Raw genomic sequence first — 22,945 nt, 5'->3', positions numbered from 1 at the left:
CCTGAAAGGGAGACACTGTCAGTTTTACAAGCCACAGCAGCAAATGTTGGTATTCAGGGTTGTGCTAATGGTGGTTACCTTCTCCTCCTCTCTCAGATGCCTTTGATCGTGAGTACAAGCTGGCCTACGACCGCCTCACACCGAGCCTGGTGAAGCTGACCCACAACTGTGACCGCCCCCCCAGCACTGGGGTCATGGAATGTCGCAGGACGTTTGGAGAGCCTTACCTGTAAACACTCACCTTCTGACGACAGGGTCCGCTCCCACCACCCCATCACGGCTTTAAGATGAGCTCAGGAAACCTGTGAAAGACTGTGAATGTTCTAATGTTCTGTAAGAACTCTGACCGTCAGTCGTCAGCGATATGTAGCCGACAGACTTGGACTCAGTCTGAACTGAGGCCTCTCTCAGCCCTCGTGACCGCCACTGCAGTGTTGCTGCTCTCCTGGTTTCTGTGCAGATGACACAGACTGTGGGTACGCGGCAGTGGAGGATTTTGTAAAGGCAACATTTATTTTTTGTATAGTTACACAACATATGAAGACTAGTATTACTTTAGCAATATTTTAATGTGAATTCTATTTATACAAAGTAAGCTTTATTTATTCTAGTGGCGTCTTTTGTTGTGTCCTGCAGTTGCTGGCGTCATCATCATCTCACAATTTGAAGCTGGACGACAAGAACACTTGCAGATCGCTTCTGTCAAAACACAGAAAGTTGCACAATTTACGAAGCGTCTGCTCCAAGTGCTGATTAGCTTTACCCCCATGTTAGTCCAGTGTCTGTGTTGCCGGCTACAGCTACACCTTTAAATTCATGTGAAATGTAGTTTGTTCGTCAGCAGTTTATTTTTTACTTTGAGTATTTTAGCATCTTACTGACAAGAACTTCTTCCTAGGGTACTAATCTTCTTTACGGATGGATAAGAGCGTTGTAGGTAAGAGAAGCTACTATCAGTGTTACCGCTTGTCTGCTCCCTGCTAAACGCGCTGAAGGATGAGTCGACGTGAGGAACCTGCACTCTGAGGAGAGGGTGGAGTTTTTACGTTGGCTTTTTAACGGTTGAGAGATGAGCGTGAGGTTTCATCGAGCTCAGTGACAGTGCGTCCCATTTGTACTGATTAGATAGAGCTTCTCTAGAAAATAAAACACCCCACCAACTTTCTCTACCAGGTCACTGGCCGTGCTGAGGAGGAAAATGTAAATGATGCTAATTAACCCCCTTAATCACTTTTTACACCTATTGATTTGGGTCCAGGTATGTAAATTTTACATATTTTGTCATAAATGAGCAGAGTGATTGCCCTCTACTGGTAGAAACACAGCTGTTGCAATTGAATATTGCTGTTGGCTGATGAGTGGCAGGTGTGTGGTTAGTAGAGTCTTCAGAACTAAGCAGTGGTGAGAGTTCTGGAAACGTCTGGATGAAGAAAACATGGACGATGACAGACGATGCACTTGAGACTTTGTAAACATGATTTTGGACAGTTTTGCTGTTGTTAGCATTCAGTCACTTTTAGCTTCAAGCTAATTATCTGTGTCTGGCTCTTCCTGCATTCCAGAGTCAAAAAGAAGTGATGTAGGAGTGACGAAAACTTTTAATGAGCTTGACACCTACTTGTGAGTACTTGAAAGACGGTTTAAGTGTCACTTTAAGCTCAGCTCAGTTTACTTGCTCCATGAAGACTGAGGGGTGATGGGGTAACCCATACCAACTGATGAGAAACAACAAAACATTTTCTGTGATTTCTAAAAACTTTTCATTTGAGAATTTAGGATTTTGTAGATTCAATGCTAATGTAATTGCTCTAATGCTATGACCATCTGTGGCTACACTTCAGGGAGCGAAGCAGAGACACCGGAGTTCATCTCCAGCTCCTGTACAAAGGCTAAACATCAATTTAAGCTCAGTAAGAGCAAAATTGTTGAAAAAGCTCAAACACTTGAGTGCTGAACCTTTGATTCCTCTCCTCTTAACACATTTGCAAAGCTCTTTCATTGTTTTCAGCCCTGTGTATTTCACACTGATGTTTACTAGCGTGCAGTCTTCGTCCCTTCGCTGGTGTATTACAGTGTTTTACTCTAAAGCGTGAAAGCGTTACTATCCTGTCACCCATGTGAATCCTAAATCTGCGTGCACAGGAATCCAAAAAAGGACACTCATAAAACCTGAGCCAGAGGTGACCTTTACTGGTCCTCAGTGCCTGTCGAGGGGCAGGCAGATGGGCTTGACGCTTGCGGAGTCTGAAGTGAATCCAAAACCTCAAATTCACATCCAGTTGATTGGACGTTACAAAACCTCATCAACATGCATCAGCTGTGGAGGCACTGAGAGCCAGGAAAGGTCAGATTGTGTTGAAATGTAACAGAGGGAATGGACTCGTTTGATGCCCTGTTTACAAACAAGGGGAGGGATTAAAAAAGACAGGAGAGAATGTTCCTATACTGATTATATTTGACTGGTAATTGAAATTTATGGGCGGCACGGTGGTGCAGTGGTCAGCACTGTGGCCTCACAGCAAGAAGGTTCTGGGTTTAAACCCCGGCTCCAGCAGGGGGTCTTTCTGTGTGAGTCTCCATGTTCTCCCTGTTCCTGTGTGGGTTCTCTCTGGTACTCCAGCTTCCTCCCACAGTCCAAAGACATCAAGAGGGGACGAGGCTGATTGATACTCTAAATTGACCGTAGGTGTGACTGTGAGTGTGAATGATTGTCTGTCTCTATGTGTTGGTCCTGTGATGGACTGGTGACCTGTCCAGGGTGAACCCCGCCTCTCACCTGAAGGCTGCTGGGATAGGCTCCACCCCCCGTGACCCTTAACAGGATAAGCAGAAGAAAATGGATGGATTGAATTCATGTGCTGGCTTGTTTAATATGCACTTTGAGAAGTGTCACAGAACAGAAACTATGTGGAGGACAAATGGGCGGGCTGAGATTCATGTATGTTTCTGATGTGTGTACGATGATCATGTAGGTCCATGTTCAAACCTTTGTTTCATATTTTTAACATAGTACTGATTTATTTTACACTATGAAAATGATTAAAGGGAAACTGATCATTGCTGGAGGTACTTCAGGTTCTCTTTCACACTTCACCTGGCATCTCATCTTGGCAAACACCTGCTGGTGTGGCCGAACATGGACGCTCCACTACCAGCACGTCTGTCATCCTCTCTTCATAGAAGCCCAGCCTTCTGCTTCACACACACATTTATTTGGTTTTACCTCCTGGACATGTGCTCGGCACGGAGAGAGGCTAGTAGGTCAAGGTGTTAGCGTCTGCGGTGCATGCGATGCGGGAGTGAGCCGTCTGTCCCATAGTGAGATTTTAAGCGAGATGTAAAAGAATATCTGGTTAAAGATGTAACCTCGGGCCATGAACAACATTCAGGTTAAATCACAACACTAACCTACTCGTATGGAGAGTGTATGAGGAAGAAATACACTGTTGAATGCTGAAGGAAGGTAGAGGTGTGAGACAGCGGCTAGTACATCTCCAAGTGTGATGTAGTGGTCCATTTCCTGACAAACGTGGTGGTACTGGAGCTTCATTGGCCCCACCAGAAGGCTCCTCCCACAGTGAGATAACTCATTCAGTTTTCATCCACGTAACCAAATATTTTACAGTCTGGATTTCTGTCCTGAGAGAAAGAACTGGATTTTGCAGGAGGACGACTTCTGAATACATCACTTATCGTTCCCGCATGAACGGCATTATGGTTGAAGGAGGACCTCAAGTCAAAACTCACTCTAAGGTCTTATGAATTTCAACTGCGTGACTTGTGGCAGGATAAATCAATTCTGGAAATGTCAGGATGTTGCACTTTGCCTGGCAAAAAAAAAGTGAACTGATTTTAGCTTGAAATTCTTGTCAAGTGGGAAAAGACACATCGACTACGATGTCAGCAGCTGTGTGAAAAGCTGCCATTCATCTGTTTAAAAAGCTGTACAATTCCTGGGCCATGTATATTTGAACTAGCCCTTTGTAGAAATGACATTTTATAGCACACGAAAAGGTCCTTTTTAGATGTGGTGAAGGTTCTGTACAGAGACCAGATCTTCAGGACTGTTTTAATGTAAATAAAATCATCCAATATCAATGTTTTCTTCTTTATTTAGCTTTCATAACCGTACTGCAACCATCTCTGGCACTGTGTTTTTATTCATTTCTCCTGCTACGGCTCAATCTGCTGATGTTGTTTTCACATAATCCTGCTGCCAGACAAACAGAAAAGTCAACACGGGTGAAACATGAACGTCCCTGGAGTTAATAGACACACAGCTGTTGTTCACTGTTAAAAAAATAATTTATTGCAGCATGGAATTTTAATTTGTATAATCCCTTCAGTTACAATGGGACCTCTGCACCAGTTGGAGCTGGGCCCTGATACACTGGTAGTTTTCCTAACAGTGATACATGTTTGCATCCACTTCAATCCAGCAAGAATGTTTAACAAGACAACAACATCTCTACAACATGACAGCGGCCACTTCTCCTCCCCACTACAACACAGTATCACCTAACACAAGTACAGTACGACCATCGCTTCTCTCCACCACTGGTAACTTTACGCAAATATTAGAACACACACAGAGACAAAAAAAACTTTCTTTACACACTTAACACGAACAAACACTAGTGTGGTTGTACACAGAGCACTTCTAGGAATACAAATGTGAAGTTGCATTCAGTTGTTTTGAAGTGCTGCTACTGGTTTAATGGTTACAACGTGTTTTGCCTATTAATCTCTCCCCAAGACCGTCCCACAGGCATCATCGTTACAATAGGGAAGAAAAAAAATGCACCATGGAGCAGTGTGTAGGTGTGGACAGTGTTGAGTTTGGGACGGTTTTGTTGTCGTGGACATTTACAGCAGTTGCGGTGGAGTCTGACCACAGAAATGTGTCAAATCTGGAATAACCGTGTCACTTCCACCAAACTGAAGAGCGCTAAGAAGGTTTTTAGATATGTGAAACTCAAATTTGGGAAATACAATGAAGGGCAAATGAGCAAACTACTGAGAAAAGTAAATAGCTGCTGGAAGATGACGATCACTAGGGGATTCTGGGAAACTAAATGTTGGGGTGGATTTTTCCTTGAACACCACTTGGTTTCACTGTGTATCCTACACACAGTATTGACCCTGTTCTGGATTCACTAAGTCGTGTGCGGCGGTTCACTCATCATCGTCAGCTCAGATGGAAACAGGACAGATGAGGATGCGATCCTCCAGCATGACGCTGAGGACGAGGAACACGAAGTAGAGTAAGAACATAGTGAAGCCCAGCATTCGGCTCATCTTCCAGCGACAGGCGGCGATGGAGATGATGACAAAGAGGAGCATGAGGAAGAGCAACACAATAGCACAGAACAGGCCGTTGGAGCTGACCGTCACTGGCTTGCCACTGTGTAACAGAGTGTACATGAGCCACGGGACTGGCAGCCTGAAACCAGAGAAGACACGCGTCATGACTTTGTTTCAGGATTAGATTCCAAGTGCTGTTTCAGCAAGAGGAGCATGAATGAAGATCAGCAGCAGATGGAAAAAAAAAAAGGAAATATTGTGTTCCTGCTTGGGGAAAAAACTCGCCTGTGCTCATAGCCTAAGTCCAACGACGAGCCTCGGGGTACTTTTATAGGTCCTGCAGTTTTTACCAGAACTGCCAAGCTTTTACCCCCTGATGCTTTTAAATACGTGTAACTCTGTAAACTCCTACATGTCTCTGTTCGTGACTTCTCCTGAAACTGGTTCATTAATCACAGGGTGAATTTTGAGGTGAGGGATAAAAAGAGAGAAGAAAATCATACCTCAAACCACTAAAGGGTGATTTTTACTTCTCAAAGAAACAAAGGTGGAAACCTCTGGTTGCTTTACAATGTCTGTTTTCAGACACCAGGTAAAAAGTTGTCCAGATAAATGGAAACATGAGCCAGAGCAGAAGATGGATGGCTGTCCAGGAGTCCTAGCAGCAGCCGGGCGCTCACATACTGTATGACAGGCAATCAATCGCTTTCTTTTAGTAGAGGCTTATTAGTTGTGTGTTTTGGTTGAGAGTGTGTGTGTGTGTGTGTGTGTGTGTGTGTGTGTGTGTGTGTGTGTGTGTGTGTGTGTGTCTCAGAGAGAGAGAGAACTCTACTTCTTTATTTCCAATAAGCGGTAGTCTGCAGTTTGATTGACAAATTGGAAATATATTTTACCTTTCCCATTATGAAAGAGCTTAAAGTATGTGTGAAACTGATAAACACAAATTTCAATTTGAATGGGTATTATATCGAGTATTATCTTTTCTCTAAAAAAAGATGAAAATAAATAACTGTGCAGCTTCAAGGAAAAACATGTTTGTGATTGTTGACGGTGTGGAGGTGGAGGTACAATGACCCTGGAGGTGTTTCTCCTGTCAGTGCAAGCTCTCGCTGGCGTATCAAAAGAGAAACTAAAGTTCTTTCAACAACATGAGGAGGTCGTGTTGTCACTCACCCTATAGTGATGTCAAAGATGTTGCTGCCCACCGAGCTGGACACGGCCATGTCCCCCAGACCTTTCCTGGCCACAATCACACTGGTGATGAGGTCTGGGATGGAGGTCCCTGCTGCCAGGATTGTCAGACCCATGATTTCCTCAGAGATGCCGATTGTCTCACCCACCTGGACCAGCAAGCAGATGGGGGGGGGGGGGGGGGGGGGGGTGATCGCTGCTGTTCATCAAGGAGCTGCTCACATCCTCTGCGTGCTCGAAGACTAACAGTTTCTAATTTTTTTTTAACATAACCGGTCATGTTATGCACTTACACGCATCCTGACTAGTTTTAGTTTTAGCTTTTTTTATTTCCTACATAAAATCAAAGAACAGTATCTGGAGTCTGTCCATGACTCTGACTGTTATCTAAGGGTTCTGGAGCCTGGACCTACCCATTAAACACAAACAAGTCCCTGCAAAAGCTCCAAGTGTGACCTGATCTACTGACGATAGTTGTCAGCATCACACAGCTGACAACCAGAGGAGCAGGAAATGACAAGAGACTGCGGCAAGATGTGAAAGCAGCCAAGTGACTATGAGGTGTGTGAAGCGTCAGCTGACCTGATGAGCCCACCACACCATCAAGTAGGAGAAGACGGCGATCCACAGGATGGAGCCGAAAAAAGTCATGGCAAAATATCTCCTGGACGCCTGGAAAGTACCAAGATCACATTAGTTTTTTTTTGATAAAGTAGCAAAAGTAGCTAAAGCTAAAGCAGTTAATGGCTGAAGCAGAGCAGAGGGACCCTGGACTGGTGTGCTCCAGACTCGCTGGCCCAGCGGCGGTCATGAGTGCTGAGTAGCAACGTTCATAGAGAGGAAAAAGTGAGAAACACTGAGTTGCTCCTACCAGCTCAGCTTCACCTCGGCTGGTGTTTGCTGGAGAACCGTGTGTATTTGCGCGAAACAACCGTTGAGTCTATTTACTTGATTGAAAGCACATCATAGTTAGTTGTCATGGCAACATTCCACACCAGTGTACATATGCTAAATCTACTGGGAACAAACCACTTGTAGTTTCACCTGATGGGACCAATTGCTTGAAAATCTGTGCTGCTTTTACTGATGTTGTGTGTGGATTCATGTTTTGGTTGCCATGGCGACTGATGAGCACATACCAGGTTGCGGACGTCAGGCAGCGTGAGCCACAGCGGGAACACGATGGGCAGCAGGAAGAGGTACGTGGCCTGCTTGCGTCTGGTTCCCGGCCACTCTAAAGACAACGGCTCGTTCTCCTCTTCCTCGTCCTTTTCCTCGTTCTTTTCCTCTTCCTCTTTGTCTCCTTCATTCTCATCCTCACTCTCATTGGAGTCACTGCTTTCTTCATCACCACTCTCATCATCATCGCTGCCGTCTGAGCCCTCTGACCCTCCCGCTGAGGCTTCGGCCTGCAGGAGAAGACATGATGTGAACTTTTACTGGAGACGACGTTTAGAGTTCTTTATGTGACATCGAAACCTTTATTACTCTTGAGGATTTTAGATCACAGTCGTGACACGTTTCCTCTAAACAAGCCCAAACAAATCCAGTTTGCAGTCGCAAACAATGTCAAGAAGACTTTACCATCAAGCGTGCAGCTCTGCCTGAGCCTGCTGTGGTCACTCATGTTGACCTTATTCATCTAGCATGTTACTGTAGCATGCTAACGGCTACGTTACAAGACACCGTCTTTATCTTTGCCGATGTTAAGCTGAACTTTAACAACAGGTTTGGAGAGGAATTGAAATGTTTTCATTGGCCTGTTAAGGATTTAACAGGTTTGCATTAATGTACATTTCTGATTTTAGCCATTTCAAATGTCATCAGACTGAGAGTGAGTGGCAGCAGTGTGTGTGATTGTGTATGTGTGTATGTCATCTTTATGCCTTGGTAGGTGATAACACTGAATAAACCTTTTGTTTAGCTTCAGTCGATATTTAAAACAACAATTAGACTGATGGTCAATACCAATAATCAATACTTTTGACCTTAAAATGTCACTTGCACATATGTTGCACCTAGCAAGTTGCTGACTCCTCTGTCAAGCAGTGTAATTGAAGTCATTGCCCGTTATCTGCCAGCAGGCACTCAAAAAGATTCATTGGCTTGGCCCTTAGGATGCCCTTTGACCTGCCCGTAAGCTAAGCTAACATCGAGCACAGCTGCTTTGTGTGGACGATCCTGGCACCAAAACATCTGCAAAACAGAGCGTGGAAACATTTCAGGTCTTCCAGCACGTGTAGGCAGCAGCATTAATGTTACTCCTCTACAACAAGTCTGCAGGCTCACCCACTAATGTTAGCTTGTTAGTTGCAGGGGTCTCACGAAGATGTTGAACTGATAAATTGGTGCATCTCTACTAAAAAGGCCTGACAAGAACATGAAGCATGTGCAGGTCATGAGTGCCTCAAGGAAGACTTGTGGACAAAATGTAACTACACACTAAAATACACTTGAGGTTGTCAAACATCTGGAAAACCTGATATCAGGAATCAGGATGTGGTCACTGTGACTCATACAGAATCAAAGGGTGTTGAGTGAACAACAGCTGATTTGTGAACTCTACAATATAATTCTCCCGTTTTCAATGAGATTGCTGGAACTGTTTATTCTCATCAAGATCAAATTTATTTCCCAAATCTCAATTTGTGGTTCAAGTTCAATTCTGCATTACAGATGTCAAATAATAATAAATAATAATCCAACGATTTTTAAAAAATGATTCAAATTCACTGTTTATGATGTTTCCTCCTCTACTTTTGCTTGCTGCTATTTCTGATTTTTTTTTTCCCATCAACTGAGGTCAGAGGAAGCAGGAACCATCTCTGTGTACCTTGGACCCGTCCTGCTGGCTGGCCATCTTCTCAGGGGCCTCCTCGGTCTTTGGTGGTTGTGAGGTCGAGGGCTCGGCTGCAGCTCCGCCTGGAGCGCCGGCAACTGACGGCTCCGACTTTGGCTTTTGGTCAGCATCTGAATAAGGACGAAAAACACAGACATGGATACATCTCTCCTCCATCACAACAGAGATACGAAGACCTGGTGCAAAAAACACACACACACACACACACACACACACAGTTGAAATCCTCTGAAGGTGTCAACACTGTTTATTTCACACTTTACCTACACAAATGAAAATACAGTGTAATACGAGGGTGTAGGTGTGTGTGAGGTGGCGAGGGAATGATTGGAGATAAACATGCTCTGCTAATGGAGGCAGAGATGTTCACACACACGCGGCCCCATCTGCATGTTAATCCTCTGGTTGATGAGTTCGGGCTCATCGAGGCCTCTCCAGGCCGCCCCACTCAGCTCTGGAGCAGCTCATTACTGCACACGGTGATGCACAAACACAGAGAGGCTCGGCTGATTGCGGAGAGCCATGTCCTTCACCCCGAACCATCTCTGACCATCAGTGACTGACCTGACGGGTCAGATCTCCAGACGAGACGGTTCAAGACCAAAACGTGAGCAACCACTCACAAAACACATTCTCTCCAGTCTCCTTATGCTTCCATCCTGATTCAGCTCTGCAGCGCTCCACCTGTCAATCACAAGCTAGCCACACCCTGAAGCGTGGCCATTTGGAGGGTTCAATAATCTTGACTGTTTGCATGAGTTGCTTCATATTCCTGTTTACATGCTACAGAGTCTGGCTGACTGAAGACCCAGAACCGGACCTGAAACCATGTCTGCCATGTCACTGTTTGAGTTGTTTGAAGTCAGTGTTGTAACACTGTGCTACGAGGCAGGTTTGTAGCACTTGCTGGGAACTGGATTATTATCTCTTGATTTTCAACTGCCGTAGCATATCATTCAGCCACTTGGGGGCAGCAGAAACAAGTTGCGAACCCTGAAGTATCACTTTGAACCTGTTCGTAAACAATCGTCTATTCAGCTGACCACATTATCAATCCATGGCGTCACGTTTCTGGCTATTAGAGGATTGTATATCTGGCATTTGGATCTCTATCAGTGCCTGAGAGAAATATCTGGCTCTTCAACTGCTGAATGCTCCACCATGTTCACCTGCCAGTCACTAGCTGGGTCCGTTCAGGCCTAAAATGTTTTCTTTGTGCTCTTCACTTATCTTAGGTATCAAATTCTTTCAACCTGGCAGCAAAATGCAGTATATAAATGCATGATACCTCACAGATAAAATCTTTTGTAATATATAGATTACTGCAGAAACGCATCAGGCACGCTGACATTTCATACACCGTTATTTATCAAGTAAAGTGCTTCTGCCCACTTTGGTCCATTTAAGCTTCTTTAATCATCATCAAGAGCCAAACCTTTGCTCCCCACACCTCTTTCATCATCACCATCATCATCATCACCATCATCATCATCATCGTCGTCATCAGGGACCTGATTGGCACTCGAGCTGCCACTTCCTGACTGATTCTGCTTTTCTTAGGTTTTCATGAATGTGAGGACCCTCTCAGAGAATCCAATTCATCGTTCTAAAATATTGATGACGGCTGTTTTCATCTCCATCAACGACTCACCTTCCGAGTGGCGCTGGTGTGACTTGTCGGTGACCGGGACGCTCGCAGGCTTTATTTTGTTCTTTGCTGTAATTGAGAGAAGGTTTGCTGGTGTAATTGTGTAGTTCTGATGAGATCAGACCAGACACACCGACATCAACATGCTTGTGACCATATTCACTCTGTCTGACATCGGCTGTCTTTAAGAAGAATTACTGTCTCCATGACAACTTGAAATAAACCTGAAATGAGTTCAATTTCTACACTCGTGCTGAACAAAATAATGAATCGCTCCAGACGCTGCTCTAATGTTTGTCATTTGTTATGTGTCTCTGGTATTGATGGGGCATGTTTTCATCCACTATTATGGAAAGAAAATGGCAGATATTATAGAAAATTATCTCAGTGATTCAGAAAAGAAGCCCAGCTTTTCTGTATTGAGTTAATTATTTCGTCAATTCAAAAAAATAAACAGGAAAAAACCTTTGAAATCCAATTTGCAAGCTGAAAATCCGGCAAGAGGATCTCATCCCCACTGCACAAAGTCGACAAAAACACAAGAAGTCCAATTCTATTACTGAAAGACACCTCTATCACCCCATGTCTCAATACCAAACAAAACAAGCTGGATTCAACTGAACAGGTGGAACATGTTTGCTTCTGTGAAAGTGAGAGTCTCTCGCTGGATTATACAGTGGACTTCTTTGGTTGAAATTTTTCTTTCAAAATTAACTCGTTAGTTGGCAAAAAGATCTCTGTTTTGAATGAGAATGGGCTGCGTTGTTATCTCAAAAACTGTGGAATGTTTAAACGCAATACACTCCCACATGTATGTCCCTTCTACTTGTTTTTGTCTTGTGTTTGTGTGTAACTAGCAGATGGTCTATATTTGTACTGAACGCCTGCAGATTCATACACGAATCTTTATTCCAGATTCATCACCAAGACTCGTCAACAGTCGCATCCTGAATCTGCTGGGACGGAGGAGAGACGAAAAGATGAGTCAGCAACTCTGACTCTTAATTTATCAAACAGCCAATGTGTGAAACAGGTCGGCGATCCTCATGACAACAGGGGGGCGCGCGCACACATGCACACGCGCACACACACACACACACACAGAAGAAACGACATGGACAACACACATGCAAATATCTAAAAAAAGACAACTGTCAACACACAAATATCGAAACTCTTTTCCGGGGGGATGGGCGACCATCAAAACACAAGCAGGTCTTACCTTTCTTCTGCACTGACCTCTCCGCTCTGACATCACCATTAAAGGTTGTCTCTGACAGAAATACACAGCAGAATCAAAACGAGCTTTGCTGCACCAGTTTACAAACTGTGACCCCCCTCACTTGTTCACTGTTCTGTTTACTGACTCCCACTGTTGCACATGAACGCATCACAGTTCAGCAGCGAATGATGAAGCACGATCACACCAGACGTCAGCAGAAACAACAGCGAGGCGACTCTTACCTCGCCTGGCTTTCCTGGGGCCGGGGGTTTTGAGTGACCCTCTAAAGGCCGAGTCTAGGACGGAAAACCACAGACACTATTTTTATATCAAATCCATTTCACTTTAACAGTTGTAGAGCGGAAGTACTGAGGTGTACACGCCTCCAGGGGCTTGCTTCAACTTGGCTCAAATGACCACCTGGAGTCAGTGATGAACTGAAAAGATTTTGGGAGTGAAAGGTCAAAGGTGAAAGGTCACCTCAAATGAACAAAATATCCCAGAAGGAACAAGATCCAGCACAAGCATCCACCGTCCTTCAACAAGAGACAGGTTGAATGCAGACAAAACCACAAAATGTTTTCAATATCTCAAAAATCCATTTTAGTAGCAACACTGTCTCTTGCACCAGCAGTAATTAGAGACAAGTGCTTTACCCAGAAAGATGATGATGATGCCCTGTGGTCCCAGAAGAAGTTCCCATTAACTTACAGTATATTGTGAAAGAAGCAGCTGAAAGAAGTAGCAGCTACATTCTTCTATCCCGCTGACTGACTTGTTTTGCTACTTGATGACCCATTTGGTCGAAGGAGACCCTTGATTAAATTATTCAGCCACATTCATTTGCAGAAAGCTAACCAGAAGTAGCAGGCGGACAACAAGTCTCTTGGGTTCTGTGTTTCTACTCAATATTGAAACAATCACATTCTGTATCACAAGGCCTTTAATATTCCATTTCTGCTATAAACCACTTTAAATCATGCTGGTCCTTTACCAGGAAGTGGCCATGGTCATGAGATGTGGGTCACACTGAAATCCAGAACAGCACAGTGATTACTTCATAATCTGCTGCTTCACACCTGCAGATGTGTGTGTGTGTGTGTGTGTGTGTCTGCAGGTAACATCTACATCAACTAGCTATGCTCTCATGAAGACTAATCTCTTCAGTTTCTTTTAGAAGGATGCCGTTAGGTTACCATGGCGATGGCGTACAATCAGAGGGAAAGGAGCCAGTGTCAGCACCAAACCTGGGTCTGCATCTCTTCCATAGAGATAAAGAGCTTGGTGCTCACACGCTGGCTCTTATCCATGTTTTATAAGCCTGTACTGAAAAGCTGATTAAGGATGAGCTGTGGTCAAGCGCTGCCAGCGTGAGGAGGCCGGCCTCGCCAGTCGGGCTGAAGGTCGCCAGGGTTGGTCGGGCCACCCTGACTTACAGAAAGGGGAGAGTGGACCAAGCTGAGTCACTGACCGCCTCACCGACTCTGACAGCACACAGGCGCTTTAATGTGATGTCGTGCAGAGAGGACAGCGTGTCACCGAGGAGCAAGGACTCACCGAGTTATCAGATAAGCTTCTGCCGGCCCCAAGAGGTTCTTAAACATTTGCTGCATGGTTTGAACAATGAGTACTTATTTGCCCCTTATCCCAAATTTAGGGGCCGGTGATCATTTGAATAAAATTTTCATTGTGTAATAAGATAGAGGTTTTTTTTTATGTTTTTTTAAGAAAATGTATTATAAAATATCAATTCAGATCAGGGCTCCCCAGAGAGGGGCCTGTTGGCGCTGTAAACTTCAATTGACACTCAAGATGTATACCAATAATAATAATAATAATAATAATACGCCAAATAATGAGGAACAAATTAAGTGTGAATGCTTCTTTATTTCTAAGTTGTTATGGTAAAAGTGTATATATTATCTAAAAATGTATAATTAATGTGATTAACATCTAAAAAATGTTATTCTTTTCTATCTTCACAACACATTGTGCATTTTTTGTTTGGCCCGAGGACACATCACCTCTCAGTTTTGGCACTCCTGGTAAACTCGATGGTTTTCTGTGACTGTGACTGACGCTGTGACCGTTTGACTAAGGCTTGACACAATTAAAACAGGATGAAGATGACGTGAAGGAAACTAACAAAAGATTTGATGAAGGACGAAGACTTCACTAAATAATGAAAAAAGGAATGACTTTTCTTCCGGTATGAAGTTCTTGAAATGTCATATTTTCTTTGACACCACATTCCTATCTGAAATTTCCTTTTTCTGAACAGCAGAAAACACCTAATTTTTCATGTGTGACAACTTACAAACTTGAGAATGGTTTGTTTACTAACGTCAAGTTTTACTTAAAAATTTCTGCCATTATGCCTCTTTGATGACATCACAAATAGGCTACCAGTGGCGTGCAGATGTTACCTTCCCCCAGAGGGTCCAGGGTGTGGATCATCAGTTGGAAGATGGTGTTCCTCAGAGAGGTGTTGTGGAGGGAGGCCGTGCTGCCGCCTCGCTGCAGGACGGGCCGCACCTAAAGACCAGCAGACAGACGAATGATCAGCCAGTCCAGGTATTGGAGTGTCCATGGTGACACGCTGATCTTGGCTGCTCACATTTTGTGCTACAATTGCACGCAAAAATGTTTCCTTGAAACAAACAACAGAAAACTCCTCTGACACAAAACAATCAGCTATCTGCAATTTTTATTTCCCTTGCCAGAAATTACTCAGTTAATCACCAAACAACGTACCAAATAAATCCCAAAATATAATTTATCAAGTCAATTACACACTCTAAATGGGGTACAGTTAAGAACCACAATATTAAAAGAACTTGGAGGGTCCTGTCTTGTTATTGATGGTTTATGAAGCCAAGTAAAAGTATCAGTAGCCTACAAAATTTGATTTAAACACAAAGTTTTACCACCACATTAGCTGGTTACCACTTACTTCGTAACACAACAGTAGCACAGTTAATGCAGTAATGCTAGAAGAATTAAGGGCAACATTAGCGGGCCCACAGGCTAGCATTATCGTGTTATTTAGCTAACGTTAGCAGCCGTACATAATACGATAGTGTGTATGAAGGCTAACATTAACAGTCCTACAGGCTAACAGTAGCATGCCTGCAAGTTAACATTAGTGTGCCTACGGGGCTATGTAAGAGGGTATCCATGCTAACATTAGCAGGTCTTCAGGCTAACATTAGCAGGTCTTCAGGCTAACATTAGCAGCTCTGAGCTGGACTCAGTGTAACCTTTGACAATGTTACACTTTTTCTCTTAACATATAAGTGCATTGAATTTTCAAACACTTATTTACACATGATATTGATGTGACTGGTGCAGAATTCATACATGACCTGCAAAAACTCCCTCAGGACATGGACACATGGCCAGTTAAATTAGTCAGATCAAACTATCCAACTATCCTAAAATGTTCACAAACCCGTCTTTATTGCTGTACTAGTGAGGACTAAATCTAGCAAGATGTTAGTCAATGCAAACCTTTCCCATGAATAAAACAAGCCAGATTGACAGCCAATTGCATCAAACTCTCTTTCCTCCCTTCACAAATGCCATCGCCGCAGGGATGATTTATTCTTATAAACCAATCTGGAAGTTAGCATCTCCATTGGTTCCCCTCAACCAAAAGAAAAGGACTGTTGATTCTGGATTTGGGGATTATTGCAAAATTATAAACTGCCAAATAGTTAGACTTGCAAGTTTCTTTTCAGCAAAATATGAATTTGAAGCATAAAATGCAATTATTAGAGGTTCAAAGCTAACGTTATGACATTAAAAAAACTACACCATGGTCACACGACTTTGTCACTGCAACGAGCTTCACTACTATTTTATTTTGCCGCAATGACGTTTTTTGTCCTCGACAGCCTGTATAGTCTTGTTAGCAACCTTTGTTTTGTGAACACAAATTATTTCAAAATTTACGAGTGCAGAATTTTCTTTCTTCTCAATACCGTGCAGGAACACGATGATAAACATGACTTTACATGCCATAGCAAATAACCCAACAGGCTATAATAAAATGTTTTAATACCCGGAGCCGTGCTCTGTCCTCTTGTGAGTCTGACAGTTTGAGTGTTTGAGGGCTCTGTGGTGGTTCAGGCTCTGGTTTAGATTTATCTTCAATTTTCGCTGCAGGAGGTGGAGCCGCCGCAGCAGGAGGAGGAGGAGCAGCAGCAGCAGCAGCCGGAGGAGGAGGAGGAGGAGGAGGAGGAAGAGGAAGAGGAGGTGCAGCATCGCTCTCCTGATAAAGCAGAACAGTTTTACATGAGATAAAGTAAATGATTCAGTTCACATACAAACATCTACATGTTGGTCTGCGCTCGTTTGGAAGAAAATACACCGGATGAAAATCATTCATGTCATAATCTAAAATTCCTCCTATATAAAGGCCAGCAGATGTCTTATCACCAAAAATGTCAAGAGGAAGTGAAGATGGAGGAGTCAGTGACAATAAGATGACATGGATTCCCTGAGCTTTTGTTATTTAACTGCAATTTTTGCTTCAAGGTCGTCACTGTCTCATTTTCAGTGACGTTACAATAAAATAAAACAGGTACAAGCTGCAGTGGGAGCATGAACTCTGCATAATTATTTCTCATATCCACCACATCTAAAATAGAAATTAACCCAGTTCCATCCATCCATCCATTTTCTATACCGCTTATCTGTTCAGGGTCGTGTGGGGGGGCTAGAGCCTATCCCAGCTGACATTGGGTGAAAGGTGGGGTTCACCCTGGAAGGGTGGCCAGGGTGAACCCAGTTCTATTACTCTTATTTATTATTCATAAATAAACATAAATCCATCAAATGGATTTGTTTGACAGGGGCGATGACTCATACCTGACCATAACGGTGCAAAGATTTGGTAACTAGTGTAATGCTGCTTCCTCTAGTTTTGATTACTATCTTAGTGGCAGCGTTAGATAACTTCAAATGTGCAACTGTACTTTTTGGTAGTCAGAGTAAAAAAGAATTCGAGAAATCCAATCAGGTTGACACTGCAGCAAGTAGGAGTTCACTGTCATCGGCAGCACCTCAGGCTTATTAGCTGACGGTGGAGCCCTCCAGAAGAGTGTCCACATCTGGTTTTACAAACGTGAGTATTTCAGATGATGCTCTGCCACATGGTGCACCATCATACAGTTGATTTACGTTTGATCAAATTATCACACGGAAAATCCTGTTGGACCTCCCAGCATAGCTGCAGACACAACGACGGAGCAGCACGGGGGGGATAATCAGGCTCATTTTGTCCCACGGACCCCTGGCAGGTTAATCCTGCAAGGCTGCAAGAAGATGTTACTTTCACTCAGTCACCTGTTGTTTCTCGTATGAACCGACCAGCTTATACAATCTGTAAAAAACACATAAGCGCACGGGTGGCACTGTGAAATGTACATATATGCGAACATTAGAACAGATTTGGACGCAAACGACACATTTCTGCTTTGGCAATGGGAACATTAGCAAAGCGATGCATCCAACTTGTTTAGTCTTCAAGTCCACCTTAATCTTTGCTCTTCTTTGAAAGAAGAAATACTCTCCAGCGCTGATACATGTGAAGCTATAACAGGAGCCACCACTGTTGTTTTGAACCAACACCTAAACCACGCCTCTGTCTCCTTGAAGGATGCTGATTGGCGGAGCAAAGATAAAATAGACACAAGTTATTGTTAGATATATAAACAAAGTCACAACTGAAGGTAAATTAGTTTGTTTTGCCATGTTTCTGTCCACCTGAATGTTCACTTCCTCACTCACTCACTCTGGTTCTCTTCACGACCAACTCCTGAATGTCTGCTGCTAAATGGTTCACTGCGTTTACCACTTATCTGCTAAACTTGTCAACTGTTGCTGGGCAGAGTACACTAGCTGTTAGTACATTTTTCCAATGAAAACAGAATTTTGTAGTTAAAAAAAATGTTGAATTGACAGTTTACCAAAAGTTGCAGACCATAAAACCCCTACAAAAGGAGTCTGGTTTAAGAACTCTACCAGCCACTCACAGAACACAAGCATGTGAGCTATCAGTGAGAGAGGAACAGTGACTGGTGTAGCCTCCAATTTTATTTTTGCATTTTGGTTCAATTGAATGAATTTGATCATACATCCGTGACAATTCAGAAAACTAAAACCAAAGGTTCCCTTGACTTTCTTAGTTCCTTCTAAAGTGCATCAGCTGTTGAGACAAATGGCGTGAAAGACCCTCGTTGATGCTGCCGTGTGTGTATAACTGCAGTTTCCTCAGCGTGTTCTCTGGAGAGGCGCCTGAGAAATCAAGTGTTGGATCATGTACATTTGATATAAATGAATGTTATAATATGAGTGAAAAATATATGATAAGGTAAAACAGGATTAAGTCCAGTAATTACAGCCCGATGATGTGGCAGCGTGCGTCATTACGGCCGTGACTCAAGACCCACAAGTAACTGCAGATGTGCTTCAGGCTATTTGGAGAATATACACAGTTGCGCATGTTAATTAGGCTCAGACATCTCAATCTCTGCTGGCACTCCACTCAGAACCTATACGAAGAACACATTCATCGTTTGTTGTCCTGATTCTAGATGAAGTTACTGTTGATACTGGTATTGTATGCAGAGACAGAATGACATTTCCATCAGTGTCTGCCACACCTGGACTCCTTTCTGTTCAGCACCATCAAAGGATTCCAGACAAACAGCCATTCACCTGCTCAGACCCACAGTGTGTGTGTGTGTGTGTGTGTGTGTGTGTGTGTGCGCGTGTGTATCTGAGCAGGAAACAGAGTGGAGATGAAAGGACAGAATATGCTGTGTCTGGACAGAAGTATGTGTGCCAACAACAGCTCTGCTCAGATATCTGCTGCGTCTCATGACTGTGGTTAATAACCAGCGCGCCTGGTCTTCCTCAACTGGCTCTGCTGGGCGACTCATTATGACCACATTGTCTGATGAAGTCTGCTAGCTGTTGCCTCGATTATTTGCAAAAAGCATTGCAATTGCAAAATTTTGAGTAAATAATTTAAAAACAGGAAGCTAGAAGAAAATAGTGTTTGGAATATTTCCTTCAACATCTGTCTTCAGAAATGAATCATAAGAGTATGGACTTTATTTTCTCTGGAATGACAAACATTAAATCACTAAAATTCCAATAAATTTTATTGACAATAAGTATTCAGTTTGAAGCGTATTTTATTATAAACAAAGCAGCAATTTAAATTCTTACTCTGTGTGCGAGCAGAATGTCGACTGAGTTTGCAATAATTTGACACATTATTATGGATTATTGACACAGAAATACTTTTTAATATGCGCCTTTAATTTTAAGTACATCATCAAGCCAGATTTTAATTTTAAATATATTATCTTGAATATTATTCTCAGTCATGAAGGGTTACTGTATTTGTCATTCTGGATCACACACTGTACATTTTGGGATTTGAAACTGTTAAAAATGAAACGTTTTACGACATCCTTTGGTTTTTATAACATTTTTTGGGAATTTGAATGACCAAACAATTAATGGAGAAAAAGATTACCAGTTGTATTAGTGGAATTATATGTCATATGGTTAGGCTGAGGATCAACAGCCCAGCCAGTGGAGCACCTGCTGCTGCCGTGTGATGAGATGTTGCACATCAGTGAAGGTGTCAGTTTGTGACTTTGTGACGGAGTTTGAGGTTAAACGGACAGTCAAGCTGTGGGGTTACATCTGTATTTACTGATTCAATGACCTCTGAAGGACACACTGGTCACTGTTCAAGACTTAGCTAATGATTTTGTAGCTGTCCTCTCACGTTCTGAAGCAAGCGTGTCTGACTGACCTTCTCCGGCTCCTCGGCCGTCCACACCTTCACGATACTCATGTGCTTGTTGAGCTGCGTCTTCACGGCGCGCTCGATCTGACAGTTGAACTTCATGAAGGTGACGTAACTGATGTAGCCCAGCACCAACATGATGCTCTCCCACCACAGGATCACACTGTCCAGGAAGAAGACAATCAGCATGATCAGGTCCAGGATGTAGAAGGTAACGTCACGGAAGAGGGGCCACCAGGTCAGGTGCAGCATCTCCCGCGAGAAGATGGCGCACATGCCGATCACAAACAAGATGTTGAAGACGGCCGAGCCCACGATGGTGCCGATGCCGACGTTGCTGTGGGAGATGAAGACGCCGATCAGGGAGGTGAAGAGCTCGGGAGCAGAGCCACCAGCCGCCATGAAGGTGGCACCGGCCACATCGTCAGAGATCTCCAGCTTGTTGGTGATGACCTCCAGAGCAGGAACAAAGAACTCATCGCAGACGATGGCCAGGGCAACAAACATGTAGGTCATGCCTATGACATGCAGCACCACCCAGCCTTGCTGACGCTCCTCCACCGAGAAGATGTCCTGTGGGTACTCGTTCCTGTGAGGACGCAAGGGAGGTGGGGCTGGGGGTGCTGTGGGGCTCAGTGGACGCTGAGTGGGAGGAGGTTGTGGATCCACATAGATACACTGTTCTATATCTGTCCTGTTGACAATGATTAGCAAGGGAGGTCTGGTACTCTCAGGTGAGACGACCTCCTCCTGCGTCTCGTTAGGTGCCATCACTTCCCGAATCTTGACCTCTACAACATCATCATCACCCCCCTCTCGCCCAAAAACGACGTCCACCTGGGCGGAGGCTCGGGGCTCTGACAGCCTGGCCTTCAGAGTCAGGGTGTAGACAAAACATAGAAGCAGACCTGAGACAAAGAAGAGGACTCGACTACGCCTGAGTCTCCTCAGAGGAGAGTGTACGTTCATTGCCTTCGTGGTATCAACTCCAAACAGGAAGTTATGTTAGATGCATTGCTATTCCTTCGTAGTCCCGGCACCATTGTGTGGTGAGACGATGCCGCTGGCAGAGACACACACACATGCATGCATAGAGTGTTTCATCCTTGACTGTGGGCTGCCTCAACCTGTTGCAGGGCTGAGACAGAAAACACATCATCAGCATGGAGCTTGTGTTTGTGAGGTTCTTCCTGCGTGCACATTTGCAGATGCACTGATGAGAAGTGTGCGTGCGTGCGTGTGTGCGTGTTGGGGGAGATGCAGACACCCACCTGTTACTATGGCTACATAATCACACATAGCTTTGGCCTCTCATAGGACAGAAGCCCGTTTTATGCACACTAAACACGAAAAAACGTTCAGGAAAAAAACCGGACATAATCAAAACGAAACAATTACTTTGATTACATTTCATGCTGTTGCACTGAGCGCGCGCGCGCACGGTGAACGTGATGAAATGCGCGTGTGCGGTAAACGATCGTTCACGAAACATGACCCGACACCGCAGAGGTGGAGATCTCCACCTCAATAAACGCAGTACAACTATGATTAAAAAGGGGCGTGATGGGGTTTAATTGGGTCGAATTTGCGCGAGCATCCTCACTGGCCTCAATTACTCCGCAAACTGCTCATTTATACTTCTGCCCCAGCTAAAATAAAGAGCTTAATCACATTTAAATGCAGAAGCGACGCGTGTGTATATAGTGAGAGGTGGTCCTACCTGTACCGCTGGCTGCTCGCCACCTCGCCGTCCTCCCTCTCCGTCCCTCCAGCTGTGCGTAACGGACGCAGAGATGCTGACTCCGGTTTTTTTGGGAGCTAAAAGGGCGCACGGCATGTCAGGGTTTGAACAAGGCTCAGCATAATGCTACTAAGAGGATTGGGAGCCGAACACCTCTCTCCTTCCCCTTCAGACATAACGCTGTATCAATACACCAACATTCAAACCGGAGAGACGGTTGCAGCTTCCAGGTTGACGGGAAACCTGAAGCCGCTCCGCTCGCAGCGGCAGACGGACGCGGAGAGAACCGGTACAGGGGGTGGAGGGTGTAGTTTTAGGTGTGTCAAGGTGTGGCCTAATTTTGGGAGCGCTCCCTCTCTTCTTTCTACTGAAAATTAAAAAAATACTAAAATAAAAAAAAGATCCTATATATATGTATAAAAAATACGAAACATGCTTTTAAATTTGTACCATTATTTTCAAATAGTAGGCTATAATTAATAAATAAGTGTTTGTACTCAGGTCCAGGGTCTGAGAGGTTTGAGCAGGCCGGACAGATGTACACAAATATATATATATCAATGTAAATATATGAATATTTTATATATGAACATATAACATAAAAGGATTAATAATAACTGCAGACCTGTCCAGGGTGAACCCCGCCTCTCGCCCGTAGCCGCTGGGATAGGCTCCAGCGACCCCCCCCCCCCCCCCCCCCCCCGCGACCCTTAATAGGAATAAGCGGAAGACAATGCATGGATGGATGGATTAATAACAATAGGGATGTATGCACAGATTTAAGCAAAACCTAACCCCAACAGTGTACCTTGCCGTCCTAATACTCTCATATTCGCGTCTTATTTCCCCTCCTGCATCTCCTTCTTTCTGCAGAAAGTCAGACACATAAATGACCTTAAAGCTGATGGCGACTGATAACTAACATCAAAAAATAGCAACAACCCCCCCCCCCCCAAAAAAAACCAAACTTTTTTCTTTCTTTTTTTTTTTAGAGGAAAACAATACACCCTTGGGCTTTCAGCTTTATTGATTACATGTGTTTTTCGGGGTGTCAGTGACCGGGCATGTGCACGTCTGTGCGTGTGGGCGTCCAAGCAGAGCTCCACTACACACCAAAGAGCAACTCAGCTCACAAGAATAAAGAAAAA

At 44.0% G+C, this 22,945-nt stretch overlaps 2 protein-coding genes across 9 annotated transcripts in view; one reads left to right on the top strand and one right to left on the bottom strand.

Annotated features, from left to right (window-relative positions):
- The window catches only part of LOC147269118 (C-myc promoter-binding protein-like), a 64,631-nt gene extending 60,547 nt beyond the window's left edge, over positions 1-4,084 (top strand). For all 5 annotated transcript variants that reach the window (XM_086179693.1, XM_086179683.1, XM_086179675.1 and 2 more), the window contains one exon: positions 97-4,084. In XM_086179693.1, the coding sequence (XP_086035819.1) occupies positions 97-233 (137 nt within the window). In that variant the 3' untranslated portion in view covers positions 234-4,084. The remainder of the gene's footprint in view (positions 1-96) is intronic.
- Positions 4,085-4,267: 183 nt separating this feature from the next.
- LOC147269117 (sodium/potassium/calcium exchanger 1-like) lies at positions 4,268-22,080 on the bottom strand. 4 transcript variants are annotated; one of them, XM_086179707.1, is made up of 12 exons: positions 21,777-22,080; positions 20,063-21,194; positions 16,289-16,498; positions 14,652-14,760; positions 12,468-12,521; positions 12,226-12,276; positions 11,007-11,072; positions 9,329-9,465; positions 7,635-7,904; positions 7,078-7,167; positions 6,478-6,644; positions 4,268-5,443 (listed from the first exon to the last, which is right to left on the bottom strand). In XM_086179707.1, the coding sequence occupies exons 2-12, from the start codon at positions 21,023-21,025 to the stop codon at positions 5,194-5,196; spliced, it is 2,367 nt and encodes a 788-aa protein (XP_086035833.1). In that variant the 5' UTR covers positions 21,026-21,194; positions 21,777-22,080; the 3' UTR covers positions 4,268-5,193. The 4 variants fall into 4 exon arrangements, with proteins under 4 accessions (XP_086035833.1, XP_086035842.1, XP_086035852.1 ...); XM_086179716.1 differs by lacking the exon at positions 12,226-12,276 and having other exon boundaries at positions 21,777-22,079; XM_086179726.1 differs by lacking the exons at positions 12,226-12,276; positions 12,468-12,521 and having other exon boundaries at positions 4,269-5,443; positions 21,777-22,078.
- Positions 22,081-22,945: the final 865 nt, after the last annotated feature.

This window comes from Aulostomus chinensis, chromosome 2 (genome assembly GCF_037954235.1).
Source record: "Aulostomus chinensis isolate RoL2024-O1b breed Wild chromosome 2, RoL_Achi_v1.0, whole genome shotgun sequence".
In the NCBI taxonomy this organism is placed as follows: Eukaryota; Metazoa; Chordata; class Actinopteri; order Syngnathiformes; family Aulostomidae; genus Aulostomus; species Aulostomus chinensis.
Note: the sequence above shows the minus strand (reverse complement) of the source record. Positions and strands in the feature narration are given on the sequence as shown.